The sequence below is a fragment of the Gopherus evgoodei genome, chromosome 7 (genome assembly GCF_007399415.2).
Source record: "Gopherus evgoodei ecotype Sinaloan lineage chromosome 7, rGopEvg1_v1.p, whole genome shotgun sequence".
In the NCBI taxonomy this organism is placed as follows: Eukaryota; Metazoa; Chordata; order Testudines; family Testudinidae; genus Gopherus; species Gopherus evgoodei.
In genome coordinates, this window is record NC_044328.1 from 22,569,327 (window position 1) to 22,586,329 (window position 17,003).

Below are 17,003 nucleotides of genomic sequence, written 5' to 3' on the forward strand. Positions count from 1 at the left end.
ATAGAATATCTGGGTTGGAAGGGTCCTCAGGAGGTCATCTAGTCCAACCCCCTGCTCAAAGCAGGACCAATCCCCAGACAGATTTTTGCCCCAGATCCCTAAATAGCCCCCTTAAGGATTGAACTTACACCCCTGGGTTTAGCAGGCCAATGCTCAAACCACTGAGCTATTCCTCCCCTCCCCCCCATTCATATACATAAAGATGTTAAATCCATAAAGCCAGCCCACTCCCTTCCTAAAGCATATTCTAACAATGTTTGACAAGGCCATGTTTCGGGGTTTACGCCTTCGCCAGTCTGTGTGTCTGTCACAATTTGAGGGGTAACTGCACATATATTCCCCTTCCATTGTCCACTCCAGGAGTACCCAGTCAGGTCTCAAGAGTCCAGCCATCATCTGTCTCTTGGCAGGAATTTGTGTCCTACTCCTTTCTGGCCAGAGGTTTTTAAGGCTGCATGTTCCCTCTGTACGTCGTGATAGCCCAGCAAGCCAGTTTTGTCTAATGACAGCTCCTAAACTGTGCTTTCTCTCTGACGACAATGACAACAGTTGTACCAATAATCCATACAGCTTTCTCAGCAAGCATGTTTATGTGTAAGGCAAAAGCATTCTAGGGAAAACATTTTTTAAAAAAGTTCCTATACACTTACTAATAAACATACCAAAAATTGCCTAGCAGTCTTTTGGACCCTGGTAGGCCAATGCCTTCCAACTTTTCCCACCAGGGTTAGGGGGTTCCCCTAGGACCAACAGTCCTGTCTGTTTGCTGAATCAAAAGAAAGACCACACATAATTTAGTTCATCCTTTTATGCCAGAAGCCGTTTCTTTGATTCCTAGTGTCCGGAACGCCCAGCCTGAATGAGTATATACAAATCATTCCAGTGGATGGTGGTGCTCTAGATCGGTTTGCAATCCCAGGGGTATTCACACATATACTCCTGCTCACTGTTTTTAGTTCTTGGAGGAGTTGTGGTAACCCTCCACCATGAAGTAGAACACAGTCGTACAGAAAACATTAATGAATTTAATACAGTGGTTCCCAGAGATAATGTGCAGGGTTGCACTACATGTCACAAATCCATAATGATAGTTTTTTCCCTTCAAATTAACAAATGCAGTATGGCTAACCTGAACCAATTAAAAGTCATGAGTCAGGCACCCACAAACTTATGTGTTAAAAGAATAACTCTGCCTTCTGTTTTTTGTGTATTTAGGGTTAATGTTTTCAAGCTGTTTTCTGAACCCATACAAGCTAGAAACTTAGGCTTTGTCTACACTACAGGGGAAATTTGATCTAAGCTATGTAATTTGAGTTACGTGAATAGTGTAACTCAATCGATGTAGCTTAGATTTACTTACTGTGGGGGTGTTCACACTACATGATGTTGACATGCTCTCCCGTTACCTCCCCCTAGTCTTCTCAATTCAGTGGAGTACAGGAGTGCAATCTGCGGTTGATTTAGTGGGTCTTCACTAGACTCGCTAAATTGACTACTGATGCATCAATCATCGCTTGTCAATCCCCCAGTAAGTGTAGACAAGCCCATACTTTTACATGAAAGCTGAGAGTCCAAGGTATAACATGACTCCAGGATCTCAGCCTTTAAGAAAGTACCAAATATGCTATTCATGCTAAAAAAGTGAGTATTGGCAACACTGTGAAATGCTTTGTTCCTTGGACACTTATGCCTTTTATATAATTTTTTTTCTGTGTATTTAGACATGCACAAAGGCACCAGTATCAGGCTGCAATTCCATGTTGCTGTTTTGGCTAGAGTTGGGCCTCTTCAGAGTGTGCTGTGATTATAGTTCTCATGATGCCAGTACCAACTGCCGTAAAAGAAGTAAATATTAAATCATCTCACTAACTCTCCATATCACCTTTTCTTTCCTGGAGAACAGAAAATGCACCATTCTACATCTAGCATCTTTAGATACTCAAATTATTTTAAATCAGAATTAATAACACTTGAAATTGAAGCCAGGCTGACTGCTCGCTGTGCTGAGATTTTGTTTGCTGTAAACAAAGAAGCTGAGCAACAGCAGAGGAACTGATTTTTGGTTGACTCTTGTTAGCCCACATAAATGAGGGAAACCATTGCCAGGAACTGGAATGAAAACACACATCAGTTGCACCTTAGAATCCCCAAAACTCAAAGTTCACTTTGCCATTAGATGTCAGTTGGAACAGGAGCAAGCCCAAATTGTTCTGCTGGGTTTGGGGTTTTTCAGAAGCATGTGTCAGACACTTTGGACATGGAGAAGCAAACAAAATTTGGAACAAAGCACTATGCCTGTACTCCACTGTCCTGTGTGGCTCAATGTCTCTAGGAAGTGCCGGTGCCTTTATTTCTCCTTGTTGTTTATAGCAATAGCTGTTGATGTGGTTAGGGTACCTTTTGTTTTCAGACCAGGTTACTGCAATGTGTCCTGTGTTTCACCCTCATTATCACTCTTCCCAAGTGATGTTAGTGGAATCCTTCATTATCCCAACTGCCATTCTAATTTATGGGTCTCTATTTTTGTCATTTTAATTAAATTAGTAAACCCTGTTAGCATTTTCCCTTGGTAAATTATAGATATCTGTGGCAGGAATATAAAAATAACTTAAGCCAAGTATTTTTGCCTGTTGGGATAGGGACTAACTTCCGCTAGCAAGGTTTGATTCAGATGGTTGATGTGGACACTATTGGTCATGTGGTTATGCTGACCAGTCATCGTAAAAACAGCTGAATGGCTATAGTGCCTATAACTCTGTTCCCTGTGTTTTATAAGCAGCAATTCACTCTCTTGTCTTCTCACAGTTAATGCACTTTGGCATCTGAGCAAAATTAGACAGGAGGACTGTCAGAACACAAGCCAGAACACTAAATAACCTTGGTAATGTACCTTTTCTTTTGCTCTGTAGTAAGGTGGCCAGGCAGGCCATCTCTTGTCGAAGAATTAGGAGCTGCTACTAATGGAGAGGTAGCTGGGTAGTATGGTCTTGGTGCTATTCAAAGTACAGACCTCCTAGGGAAGTAACTGAAATATTTCTCCTCTGTGCAATAATATGCATTCTTTATGCAGAGCCTCCATGTTGTTACCTGGTCTCTCAGATTTCCTTGTCATGCCGCTTTTGTACTCTATTTCTAAAACATAGTTCAAACCCTATCTAATGGGGGAACATATGAATATAGTGTTCCAGCTAGGAGCCAATGCTAGGACACGACCTGTAAAATGAACTGCTATCACTAAGCTGAACTCAAATTAACCAGCATTAGCTCCGTTTTTAGATGCCTTCCCATTAATAGATACAGAAATATTTTAACTCTTTCACTGCCTGAGATTTTATGAATAAAATGCAGGTGGAGGTGGGAACACATCTTGTGTTTTGGGGACCAAATGTTTTCTACTTAGCCTAAAGTGAATTTTCCTTAGTAACCAAAAAAAAAAAAGGAAGCCACAAACTAAGCATGTGCAAATCCCTGAGCCGTTGATCCACTGTACTTTGCAAGTGCACCCCAATTTCTGACCTAAACAGCAAAATCTAATCTTATTGCACCAAGTATTGCGGGGGGTGGGAGGGTGACAGACGTATTAAGCATCTTTTTTTGAACTCATATGGGCTAAATTTTCACAACTGGCCTCTAATTTTAAATGCCTAAATGAATAAAGAAGTGTTATTTACCCCTTTACAAAACACACGAATAAAATTAATAAGCAGCAGGTTTAAAACAAAGGCAGTATTTCTTCACATAACAATCAATCTGTGGAACTCGTCGCCACTTGTTGGCTAAGTTTATGAAAGATCGGGCCTTCAATGGCTATTAGCCAGGATGGACAGGGCTCCAACTCTGTACTCTGCTGTCCCGAAACTCTTGACTGCTAGAAGCTGGGACTGGATGACTCGATAAATTGCCCTGTTCTGTTTACTCCCTCTGAAGCATCTGGCACCAATCATTGTTGGAAGATAGGATACTGGGCTAGTATGGCCGACCTCATGTTTTTATGAGCTACAGAAAAAGGCAGGAGAAAACTGTGAAAAAATGGAAGTCAATGATACAATCCTGTCTGGAGCAAAAGCAAGGGATGATGGAGTACTACTGCAGCTCAGTAAAGATGCCGCTTTCTGAGCAGTTTCCAGCAGTCCTTAGAGCGGAGGGTGGGGGCCTTAATACTTAAGGAGGCCTCTGTGCAGTAGTGGTGTGGTTTCTGGTATTTCTAACATAAGTAATGGAATTACGATGGTAACTGTGTGGTAGGGAAGAAAATGTATACTAGTGGCTTGAGCACAGGTGTGGGAGTCTCCATTGACTTCCATTTTTTCCCCTGTATCTCTTCCCTTTATCTCATAAAAACATAAGAGGGGGTCTATTCCCTCTAATGCCAATGCATTGTGTGACCTTGATTAAGTCATTAACTTCTGTCCTTCAGTTTCCCCTCTGTGAAGTAGGGATGATAATACTGCCCTACCGCTTAGGAAATGTTCTGAGTCTAATTTAATGTTTGTGAAGCACACAGCTTCTTGCAGAAGGCACTACAGGACTGGACCCAGCAGAATCTGAAGTGAAGCGACTCTACAGCAGTTGCATGGAAAGGCAGCAAGGTAAATGACTTCTCCATCTTCCACCCCACACAGAGCCATGCTTTTGGGAGCATATGGCCTCAATATCTAAGTAAGTGCTCCATTGTTGTTAATTAGTAATAGCCTAGAACCCAAGAACACACCTGTCAAGTTTGGTAATTTAGTGAGAGCTCTGGGGAAGACAGTGGCATGGCATTACCTGGGAGACTGAATTCGTCCTTGGATTAGCTTTCATGGCTGTGGAAGACAGGAGATGGTGTGTGGTGCTTCCATGCCCCCGAAGCCAAGAAGGCAAGTTTGGCTGGATTGATCCCTTTTGAATAAACAAGAAAGTTTTAAAAAAAATTATCTGAAGTGCTTCATCTTACAGAATGGTGGGAGGTTTTATGAAGACAAAAAGGTGTGATTTCCTCTTACCTGGGCAGAATAGGGTTCAATAACAGTAGAAATCTCCATCGCTGAGATCTCAGCTGAGGAACAGTTTATTAGAGTACCCATAGCTGGGACTTGTAAGCCAGCAGAGTCTGCTGGAAGGGAGGCCAATCCATCTACTGCAGTACTTCTTCCCTTAGCCATCTGAGTGTGCCCTGCTAGTGCCATGTTATTGACTTGCAACATAGACCCTGTCAGACCATGCGCCCGCAAACAGGCCTTCAAATAAGGATTTGCAAAATACTTTTCAGCAAAAGCTGAAGTATGCTGACCAGTGACATGCTCAAACAAGCTCTTGATGAAGATCCAGACTACCCAGTTCCTTTGTTTTAGGCACCATTGTCACTACACTACAAACACATTACAACCGTGTTAAGGAAGCCCACAACCAAGGAGGAGAGTGCATCATTCCCCACTGGCCCCACAGGGAGCAAGATAATTTAGCCCCTGACTGCTATCTTTCCATGGTGCCCCCACTCCAATGTTTGGGACCTCAGGGCAGCTGCTGATTGCAACAGCCCTGATAAGTCATGCCATGGCTACATAACTCGTACAAGATGTAGGGCCTCCATGCTGATGACCCCTGGCCTCCTGCTGATTTCCTGCGATCCATAGGAGTTGGAGGCCAACCCTAGGGCTTGAACAATGAGGAGGGCAAACCCCCTAACAGAATGCCTGGGGACAAACTTCTCTGAGAAGAATCTGATAGAGTTTACATCCCTGGGTTTTCTTGTAGCAGGGTGTCACTGAGTCCTAAGTTATTTGCCAGTAGACAATAAAAAGGCTATTTGGTAAATTATTAGGTGCTTGTTGTCTTTAAAGTGCAAGATCCTCAAGAACAGAACCTGTTTCTGCTTTATTAATTGTCTACACTTCCCCCATTTTTTAAACCATCCTGTGCACTAAATATCTGTTACTCAGATTGGATTATAGACATTGGTGTCTGCCAGAAAGACAGATTAAAAGAGGAGTCTAAATTTAGTAACAGGCAAATAACTGAATTCATCTTATACTAATGCTGTCGAGGGAGTAAATGCAACCATCAGAGACACTTATGCTCATCTCTCTGTTTCCAGTTGATTTTTTTGCCTTTCCCCCCCTTGAACAGTAAGTTTCATATAAATTTGCTTTCAGATGTCTGACATATTTCAGACTATGAACGTGCTGAAAGTGTAAAGCTTTCCGAGTGGTATATTGCAGAGAACCTGTGCTGATTTCCAAATCCTCAACCAGCTGTAGGTTTATTTCTGAAAGAAGGAACGAGCTGAACTTCATATTTTCTATGGCATAATGATATTACATAGTTCAATCTGAATGCTATACAACTTGGCTTAGCATACACTCAGTCATGCTAAAGAAAATTGTGACAAGTTCAACAATTGTTTTCTAATCATTCTCTTCCATTTCCTTTGGGACATGTCTATATACAGTCTTGCAGCTACATCCAGTGAGCACAGCAACACCAGAGAGTTTTAGTAGATTCTTCTGATGACGTTCTGCTACCACTGTTGACACTATTGTTGAGAAGAGGAATTAAAGATTGCAGGTTGTGAGGGTTTTCAATATCCTTTGGCAAAAACTGATACAAAGTAATTCCCACAGCCGTTATACTTCTGCAATTCTATCTTAGCCTAAGGAATTGAACCACTATGGACCCTCATATGTTTACTGGACTGAGTCATATTGACCTACATATGTACAACTTCCATTGACCCATGTAAATTGTAGATCAGAATTGGAATCTGATTTTCAACTACTATTTTGGGTAAGGAATTTCTTGTTTAAATAACTTCATTCAGTTTAGACACTTTGAATTAAACCAATAGAAACTTGCAGCAAATGAGACATTTATGTGTTGTGTTGTGATGTCATGGCCCCTTACCAGCATTAAAGATTAATTACTTAAATCTTAATCATGAGGATTATAATTCTTTGAAAACAAACGTATGTTAACATCAGCTGAAAGTACCCATAGTGCTAAATTATTATTTTTCTCCTGCCCCAGATAAACTATAAACCCTATCTAACATTGACAACTACGTAACCACAGGAGTATCTTTATAATGCTTCTTCATTAACACTAATAAACTAGTATTTCTTATTACAAATAAACCTCCTTTCTTTGAAAGACAGAAACCAAAAAAATGAGAGCTGGGGACATAGGAGTCGAAAGGTACAGCATGAAAAGTGTATATAGTAGTGCAGATTGATCTACTTTTAGCTCCATGACTGCTACAATTTTTGCAGTATTTGTATAAATGCTTCATAATATTTTACTACCATGCTCTACAACCATTATCTAAGCGAATATTTGTGCTTATTGAGGTAAATAGGGAACAGAATCGCAAAGCAATTTTCACAACAGATTTTTTTTATTATAATTATTTACCATGATCTGTTTTAAACCCCAAAATGTGCTCACAAACAATATGACATTGAAGCCAAAGAGTAAAACCCTGTTTTATATGCTATCAGCTACCCACTGTGTGTGTGTGTGTGAGCGCGCGCGCAAGTAAGTCCATCACGAGCCTTTCACAATTTGTAACGAACTGACTTTTAAGGAACTACCATACCAAATTATCCATACTCCAGCCATGGGTTGAAATTAAAAGGAAAAAAACTAACTTGTTTCATGCTACATATGTGGCCAAATTCTGCTTTCAGATACTGAAGTGCAGCTCTCACTATTTCCAATGACTGTGCGCATATGAGGGTGGAATTTGACCCAGGAAGTTTTAGTTGCAGCAGTTCTTGAGTATTTAAGAAAGGGGCACTATAGAATACAAAAGTATCCTCTACAAACATGACTACTGACTGACTCAAACAATTTCACTTATTCCAAGTCACTCTGAACCATATTTTTGAAAGGTTTTATGCCCTAATGTAAAGTATATCTGGAATATGAAAAATAGCAGATAACACTACCCCAATATTTGTTTAATAATCTGATTTCTTTAACATGCTGCGTGGTATTAGTTACTAACTTTTTATGTTTTGGACTTCTGCTGGCTAACATAAGGTCAGAAAGTCTTCTCTTAATGACCATTATTACAGTGGGTCATGAAAATTAGCCATATGTTTGATCGTGACTAATCAATCTAGCTTTTCCACTCCCATCACACAGTGCTGTTAGAAGATGGATGGTAAAGGAAGGATTGATTGATAAGGCACACAGCATGCCTTTTAAAAAACAATCCAAATGAATGTTAATATCCCTGTTAAACACTGATGAATTGTCTTACATTTCTGGAAGACTATTACAGCAACATGTGTGGTGCTTCTACTCAAATAAACAGCAATTCTACAGGTGAAGGGCTTTTTTGATACCAGCAGCAAGGTCTTGGGGAGTAGGGTTCTCTGCAGTGCAGCTCACTCGGATTCCTTCAGCTTCCATTGCTTCAGCTGTTGCTGGACCTATAGCAGCAAACTGAAATGACAAATAACATTTATACTTGTATATAATAGAATCAGATGTGATGTCAGCATCAGCTCTTGCTACATTATCTCAGTGTCTTCTATTATTCTGTCCTGCCTCTAATCAAACTTAATGAACGTGTCCAACTTGGATACTTAAGTGTAAAAGTTGTTTGGGGCTGAGGATTTTCTATATTAAAATAATAAATCAAATTTAGCTGCTTTGTAATGACTAAGTAAAACTTATGGCTTAGTTCACTGGTCCAAACACCTAAAGTCCTACTGTTTTCATACTCAAGGAAGATAAATTCTAACATGCATCAGCCTTGTTAGTGCCAATGCAAGCAGGCACTTATTCTTGGCTTATAATAATCATGAGAAAATCAAATCCTACCCAAAGGAGGAAATGGATGGGGGAAGTCAGAAAAAAAAACCCTCCTTCTGAGGAGAAATGTCTCTGCAAAGGCTACAACGCCCTCATTCATGTTAGGCGATCCTATTACAGGTGCTTGGCTTAGCAGTAAGATGCAGCAAGTCAGTATCAGTCAATAAGAGGGAAGAAGGACAAGGTTGATTCTAGTAATGTTGGGTAGTTATACAGGGATGCAATGTGCACAGATTGCTGCTTCTGAATCATTTAAAACTTTGTGTTTGTCCCACACACTCCCATGAGGAGAATCCTACTATATGCTGAGTAGCTCACCTTGTGCATAAATTCCAGAATGCTGAAAACTTTGCTAGAGAGAAACTTATGTGGCCCTTTTGAGCAAGTTCAAGTTACTCTACGTGTACTGGAATCACCAATTCAGTCATTCATCAACAAGTCCCTAAGGTACATGATCAGAAACTGCCAGCACCAGCTTTAGTAGAATTTTTACTGAATGCAAAGAAAAATTTCAAATTTCAACAGGGAGCACAGAGTTTTAGGCTATATGTAAGAGTATTTGTAGTTCCTTAAATTTAAAGCCCAGAAATCCTGTTAGTAATTTTGTAGTTTCTAACTCCCACGTCCAGCAGCACCTAGAGTTGATCTAATTTATCTCTCGTCGTCTTCATGCCACAATAAGAAATACATTGATATACTCACAACTATAAAGTACGTGAGATGCTGAAAGAATTGTTTACTGCACCCTGGTTTCCCCTTCAATTGCTTTTTAAATTCATAATTTCATCTTTTTATTGGTGGATGATTTATTTCCATATTCCCTGGAAACTCTGTAGTAATTCCCAGCAACTGCTGTGATACATAAAAATGATGATCCAGTGCATACTTCCCTGCTGTTGAACACCCCACAAGATGATTCTGACTCCTGGATACAGCCTACTGACTCTTTTACCCTACATAAATATTATGAATTCCTGTCCCTCTTACTCCCTGTTATATGCAAATACCACCACATAACACCATGAAAGAGTGTACAAAGGTTTGTCTCCCTGAAGATGAAAAACAATACAGCAAACAACTTAATTTTCATTGTCAAGTTTCACATGGTATGATTTTGTTAGTCTGCACTGCAAGCGTGGTAACAGTAGAGATCTGTTGGGGCCTGTGACGGGGTATATCAGACCCTCTGAGGCCCCCTGCTGGAGGCCTCGTGGCCCTACCACACACTGCCCGAGGAAAGGGCAGTGGAGAGGGTCCTCTGAGCTGCCTAGCATGGCTGTGTGGGACACAGCCAATCAGGGCCCAGCAGGTCAACATAAGAAGAGCTGCAGGGCCAGAGTAAGTTCCAGTTCCTTGCCAAAGGTGGGAGTGTGAGGCCTGGTCTAAACTACGCGTTTAAACCAATTTTAGCAGCATTAAACCGATTTAACGCCGCACCCATCCACACTACGAGGCCTTTTATATCGATATAAAGGGCTCTTTAAATCGGTTTCTGTACTCCTCCCCGACGAGAGGAGTAGCGCTAAAATCGGTATTACCATATTGTATTAGGGTTAGTGTGGCCGCAAATCGATGGTATTGGCCTCTGGGCGGTATCCCACAGTGCACCACTGTGACCGCTCTGGACAGCAATCTGAACTCGGATGCATTGGCCAGGTAGACAGGAAAAGCCCCGTGAACTTTGAATTGCATTTCCTGTTTGCCCAGCGTGGAGCTCTGATCAGCACGGGTGGCGATGCAGTCCCAAATCCAAAAAGAGCTCCAGCACGGACCATACGGGAGATACTGGATCTGATCACTGTATGGGGAGACAAATCTGTTCTTCTTCTAGTGATTGCTCATATCCATTCCAATTAGGTGTGCGCGCATCACGTGCACGTTCGTCGGAAGACTTTTTACCCTAGCAACACTCGGTGGGTCGGCTGGGGGCCCCCTGGAGTGGCACCGCTAGGGCCGGATATATACCCCAGCTGACTCAGCCACCCTTCAGTTCCTTCTTACTGCCCGTGTCGGTCGTTGGAACAGTGGAGCGTGGCTTAGCTGACCTCCACTTCCCTAGCTACTCGTAGTTCTCGTTCGTTATCGTGTATATAGTTATATAGTTATAATCCTTATATATATATTTATACATTTCTTCTTTACTAGCATAGTTAGTTTAGTAATAGTTAGTGGGGTTCGGAGACTAGCCCCTTCCCTGCACCTGGTGCCGGAGCCCATGCCCGGCTCACCAGGTTTCAAACCATGCTCGGTCTGCCACTAGCCGATGCCGACAGGAGATCCGCACGACTCCTGTTTGAAGTGCCTCGGGGAATCGCACTTGACAGCTAAGTGCCCCATTTGCAAGGCTTTCAAGCCGAGAACAAAAAAGGAGCGGGACATCAGGCTTAAGCAGCTCCTCATGGAAGCGGCCCTCACCCCTCCAGTTTCGGCACCGAGCGCTGGTCAGTCGGTGAGCAGAAGCGCCTCCGTGGCACCAGACCGCACCGGTATGCCCAAGGACTCACGGCACCAAACGTTGCCGGCACCGAAGTCGGCTCAACGACGCTCCATCTCCCCGAGGTTGAGAAAGGCCAAGACTCCTGCTGCTTCGGCACCGACCGCACCGCAGCCAGAGAGTATGCCTAAGTCAGACCGCCCGGCTCCGACACCCGCTGCGGCACCAACTAAATCGGCACCGTCGATTCCGGTCCCACAAGGGCCATCGAGGCCGGCGCCTGTTAGCTCCCCGGCGCGTGCCGCGGTAGAGCTCACCATGCCGTCCACACCAGAGGCATTTTCAGGGGCGAGGAACCTGATTGCCCTGACAGACTCGGCACTGCCTCTACCCCCGGCACCGCCAGTGAGGGAATCCAATCCATAGGCAAGCCGACCTTGATTAGACCACCCTCTGTCAGCGCAGCTGACCGGCAGCGCTCATGATCGCGGTCCCGCAGACGCTCCAGGTCCAGACGGTGCTCCCACTCTCGACGCCGTTTGCAGTCCCGGCACCGTTCTACTACACCGGTTGGACTCTCATTCACCGGCTCGTTACCCGCGGCACTGCTCCAGTTCACGGCACCACTCCAGGCACCGTGCCTCCCGAAGCCATTCAACGCCGGGATTCGAGATCTCAGTCGACCTCCCGGCACCGATCTGGTCGCAGGTCCCGCTCTCGATCCCGGTGCCGATATACATCCCAGCATCGGTCCCCGATACCGAAGGGAGCCAGGTCCGTTGGAACATCTGTACAAGGCTTCTCTGCTCCTCCATGGTCATCCAGACATACGTCGGTGTCCTCCCATATGGACAGCTACTATGGCCAAGACCGCGATTCTGATGTGCCCACCGGAGTGTTTCAAGAAGCCCGGTCTCAGGACCCAGGACCTCACCAGTGGTCCTTTCGGACACCTTGGGTGTACCACCAGGCCCAAGGTGCTCCGCTAGTTCCGGCCCACTCTGCTTCATCAGAGCACCGAGCACCAGAGGCCACAGTTAGTCGTCCTCCTCCACCTGGGACGGAGGAACCACTACTCCACCCACCAGGTTCCCCAGTGCCACTGGAGCAGCAACCACCGCAGGAGCAAGAGGCCATACAAGACCCGCTCATCCCCGGCGTTTCATCTTCTTCCTCTCCAGATGAGGCAGTGGCAGGGACTTCCTCCTCGGGGCCACCTCCAATAGACCTAAGAGCCCATCAGGACCTGCTCAGGAGAGTGGTGCTCAACATGAACCTCCAGGTGGAGGAGGTCCCGGAGGGCGAGGACCCTGTAGTGAGCATCCTGTCGGCAGATGCCCCCACTAGCGTGGCTTTGCCCTTTATCTGGATCATCCAGGCTAATGCAGACACCTTATGGCAGTCTCCAGCCTCCATCCCCCCTACGGCAAAGGGGTTCGAGCGCAAATACATGGTACCCTCTCGGGGGTACGAGTATCTATATGTCCACCCTCCTCCCTGGTTGTCCAATCAGTCAACGAGAGGGAGCGCCATGACCAACAGGCACCAGCCCCAAAGTCAAAGGAGGTTAGGCGAATGGACCTACTCGGCTGCAACGTGTATTCGGCAGGTGCCCTACAGCTCCAGGTGGCAAATCAGCAGGCTCTACTGAGCCATTATAGCTACAACACCTGGGCAGAGGTGGGTAGATATACAGAGCTACTTCCCCCGGACTCCCGACAGGAATTCGCTGCATTCCTAGAGGAAGGGAAAACGGTTGCCAGAACCTCCCTCTAGGCTTCTCTAGATGCGGCCGACTCGGGAGCCAGAGCTCTGGCCTCCGGTATCACCATGAGATGCATCTCATGGCTACGGGTGTCCAACCTACTGCCTGAATTACAATATACCACCCAGGACTTACCCTTCGACGGTAAGGGTCTGTTCTCGGAGAAGACTGACCCCAGGCTACAAAGCTTGAAAGACAACAGGGTCATCATGCGCTCCTTGGGCATGCATACACCTATGACCCAATGCAGACCTTTCCATCCCCAGACTCACCGCCCGTACTTTGTGCCCAGACACAGGCAAGACTTTAGTAGATGGCACGGGCGGGGTGGCCATAGACACCAGTCCGGACCCCAAGGGGCCCAAAACCACGGCTCCTCAAAACCACCAGCGGGGCCTAAATCTACCTTTTGAAGGTACACCCGAGGACGGCATACCAATTTCAGGACAGGATCCTTTTCCTCCCTTCTCCAACCGCCTCTCCTACTTCCTCCCGGCGTGGTCCCAATTGACCTCAGACCTATAGGTCCTACGCACTGTGAAACAAGGATACCACCTCCATTTTGTTTCATCCCCGCCTTCCCACCCTCCCGCTTGGTCCCTCTTCAGGGACCCCCTCACGAGCAGTTCCTCCTACAAGAGGTGCAGATGCTCCTCGCCACAGGTGCAATAGAGGAGGTGCCACAAAACGAGAAGGGCAAAGGGTTTTACTCCCGGTACTTTCTGATCCCCAAGTCGAAAGGAGGCCTCAGGCCCATCCTAGACCTGCGAGGCCTCAACAAGGTCAAGATAAAGTTGAAGTTCCGTATGGTCTCCCTAGGGACCATTATCCCGTCCTTGGATCCTGGAGACTGGTATGCTGCCCTCGATATGAAGGACGCGTACTTTCACATCGCCATTTTTCCTCCACACAGGAGGTACCTTCGCTTTGTAGCCAACCACCAGCATTTCCAGTTCACGGTCCTCCCCTTTGGCCTCTCCACGGCCCCAAGGGTGTTTACAAAGTGCATGGCCGTAGTCGCCGCACACCTTCGCCGACGTCGGATACACGTATTCCCAAATCTGGATGACTGGCTCATCAGAGGGACCTCCGAGACACAGGTCAGACAGCATATAGACATTGTCAGGGACCTATTCACACGCTTAGGCCTGATGCTCAATGTGGAGAAATCCACACTGGTCCCCACACAAAGGCTAGACTTCATAGGAGCTACCCTGGACTCTAATCTAGCCAAGGCCTACCTACCCCAGCCGCGATTTCAGGCAATGGCAACGATCATTCGAGGTCTGCAGAACTTCCCGACAACCTCAGCTCGCACCTGTCTCGGTCTCCTAGATCACATGGCTGCCTGTACTTATGTGACCAAATATGCCAGGCTCCGCCTTCGACCCCTCCAAATGTGGCTCAACTCGGTCTACCATCCGGGATGGGACCTGATAGACACAATAGTCACCATTCCCCCGAGCACCCTACGCTCCCTCGACTGGTGGCTAACACCCTCCCTGGTATGTGCAGTGTTACTGTTCCATCCGCCACAACCCTCACTTGTCCCTGATGATGGATGCGTCCTCTCTCGGATGGGGGGCTCACCTCAGACATCTTTGTACCCAGGGCTTTTGGTCACCACAGGAGCTGACGCTTCACATAAATGTCTGAGAGCTGAGAGTGATCTGCCTGGCATGCCAGACATTCCAGCAGCATCTACACGGCCGTTGTGTCTCAGTGTTTACAGACAACACAACAGCCATGTATTATATCAACAAACAGGGAGGGACTCGATCTTCCCCCCTTTGTCAGGAGACCATCCGACTCTGGGACTTCTGCATAGCCCACTTGATAGACCTGGTAGCGTCCTTTCTCCCAGGGGTTCGGAACACTCTAGCGGATCAGCTGAGCAGATCCTTACTCTGCCACGAATGGTCGACAAGATCAGATGTTATTCATTCGGTCTTCCAGAAGTGGGGCTTTCCCCACATAGACCTGTTCGCCTCTCACACAAACAGGAAATGCCAAGCGTTCTGCTCCTTCCAAGGTTTTTCACCAGGATCAATCTCAGACGCATTCCTCATGTCATGGAAGCACCGGCTGCTCTATGCCTTCCCTTCGTTCCCGCTGGTTCACAAGGTCCTGATAAAACTCCGCAGGGACAGAGCGCACCTAATCATGATCGTGCCAGCGTGGCCCAGACAGCACTGGTACACCACACTGCTCAACCTGTCCATAGCCAGTCCAATTACCCTGCCTCTCCACCCGGACCTCATAACACAGGACCACGGCAATCTTCGCCACCCGGACCTGCAAGCCCTCCACCTGCATGGCTAAACAGGTCGGAGTTACGCTGCTCCACTCCGGTACAACATATACTCCTGAGTAGCAGAAAGCCTTCCACTCGGTCAACATATCTGGCCAAGTGGAAACGTTTCTCCTGCTGGTGTGAAACGCAGAATACTACTCCCTCTCAGGTCTCGATCCCCATTATCTTGGACTACCTCTGGTCCCTTAAGCAGCAGGGCCTGGCAATATCGTCTCTGAGGGTGCACTTGGTGGCCATCTCCACATTCCATCCAGGGAGAGTGGACACTCCGTGTTTTCCCATCCTTTAGTTACTAGATTTCTCAAGGGCCTGGAGCGCCTCTACCCCCAAGTACGCTGCCCTGCCTCTATCTGGGACCTCAATCTAGTCCTAAGCAGGCTTATGCTTCCACCATTCGAGCCATTGGCAACTTGCTCGCTACTATACCTGTCCTGGAAGACAGTTTTCTTAGTAGCCATTACATCGGCCAGACGAGTCTCCGAGCTTCAAGCGCTAATGGTGGACCCACCATATACTGTCTTTCACAAGGACAAGGTACAGTTGCGACCACATCCGGCGTTCCTCCCTAAGGTGGTGTCGGCCTTCCATACCAATCAGGACATCTTTCTTCCGGTCTTCTTCCCGAAGCCTCACTCATCTCGGCGAGAACAGCAGTTACACTCCTTAGATGTCTGTAGGTTGCTCGCTTTTTATATCGATCGGATGAAGCCCTTCCGGAAATTGCCCCAAATCTTTGTTGCTGTGGCTGACCGGATGAAAGGCCTACCTGTCTCCTCCCAGAGGATCTCCTCTTGGGTGACGGCGTGCATCCGTACGTGCTATGACCTGGCTTATGTTCCCTCGGGCCATCTCACTGCACATTCTACTAGAGCTCAGGCTTCATCAGCCGCCTTCCTGGCCTATGTACCAGTCCAGGAGATATGTCGCACAGCTACCTGGTCCTCGGTCCACACCTTTGCTTCGCACTATGCTCTGGTCCAACAATATAGAGATGATGCAGCCTTTGGCTCAGCGGTTTTGCACTCTGCCACATCTCACTCCAACCCCGCCACCTAGGTAAGGCTTGGGAATCACCTAACTGGAATGGATATGAGCAATCACTCAAAGAAGAAAAGATGGTTACTCACCTTCCTAACTGTTGTTCTTCAAGATGTGTTGCTCATATCCATTCCAAACCCACCCTCCTTCCCCACTGTCGGAGTAGCCGGCAAGAAGGAACTGAAGGGTGGCTGGGTCGGCTGGAGTATATATCCAGTGCCATAGCGGCACCACTCCAGGGGGCGCCCAGCCGACCAACCAAGTGTTGCTAGGGTAAAAAGTCTTCCGACGAACGTGCACGCGGTGCACGCACGCCTATCTGGAATGGATATGAGCAACACATCTTGAAGAACAACAGTAACAAAGGTGAGTAACCATCTTTTCTATCAGAGCTCCGTTACAGAAGATGAAATGCCAAAGTGTTTGAAAAAAATCTCCAGGCTACACAGTGCTGCGTGACAAGCGTAACAGAAAGCCAAAGAATCAAATGGATGCTCATGGAGGGAGGGAGGGGGTACTGAGGACTCCAGCTATCCCACAGTGCACAGCAGTCTCCGAAAAGTATTTCCATTCTTGGCTGAGCTCCCAGTGCCTGTAGGTTCAAACACATTGTCCGGTGTGGTTCAGGGTATAGCTCGTCAATTTACTCCCTT

General features: G+C 46.4%; 1 protein-coding gene across 4 annotated transcripts in view; it reads right to left on the minus strand.

Annotated features, from left to right (window-relative positions):
- Positions 1-7,349: 7,349 nt before the first annotated feature.
- The window catches only part of UROS (uroporphyrinogen III synthase), a 47,067-nt gene continuing 37,413 nt past the window's right edge, over positions 7,350-17,003 (minus strand). For all 4 annotated transcript variants that reach the window (XM_030569580.1, XM_030569582.1, XM_030569581.1 and 1 more), the window contains one exon: positions 7,350-8,427. In XM_030569580.1, the coding sequence (XP_030425440.1) occupies positions 8,302-8,427 (126 nt within the window). In that variant the 3' untranslated portion in view covers positions 7,350-8,301. The remainder of the gene's footprint in view (positions 8,428-17,003) is intronic.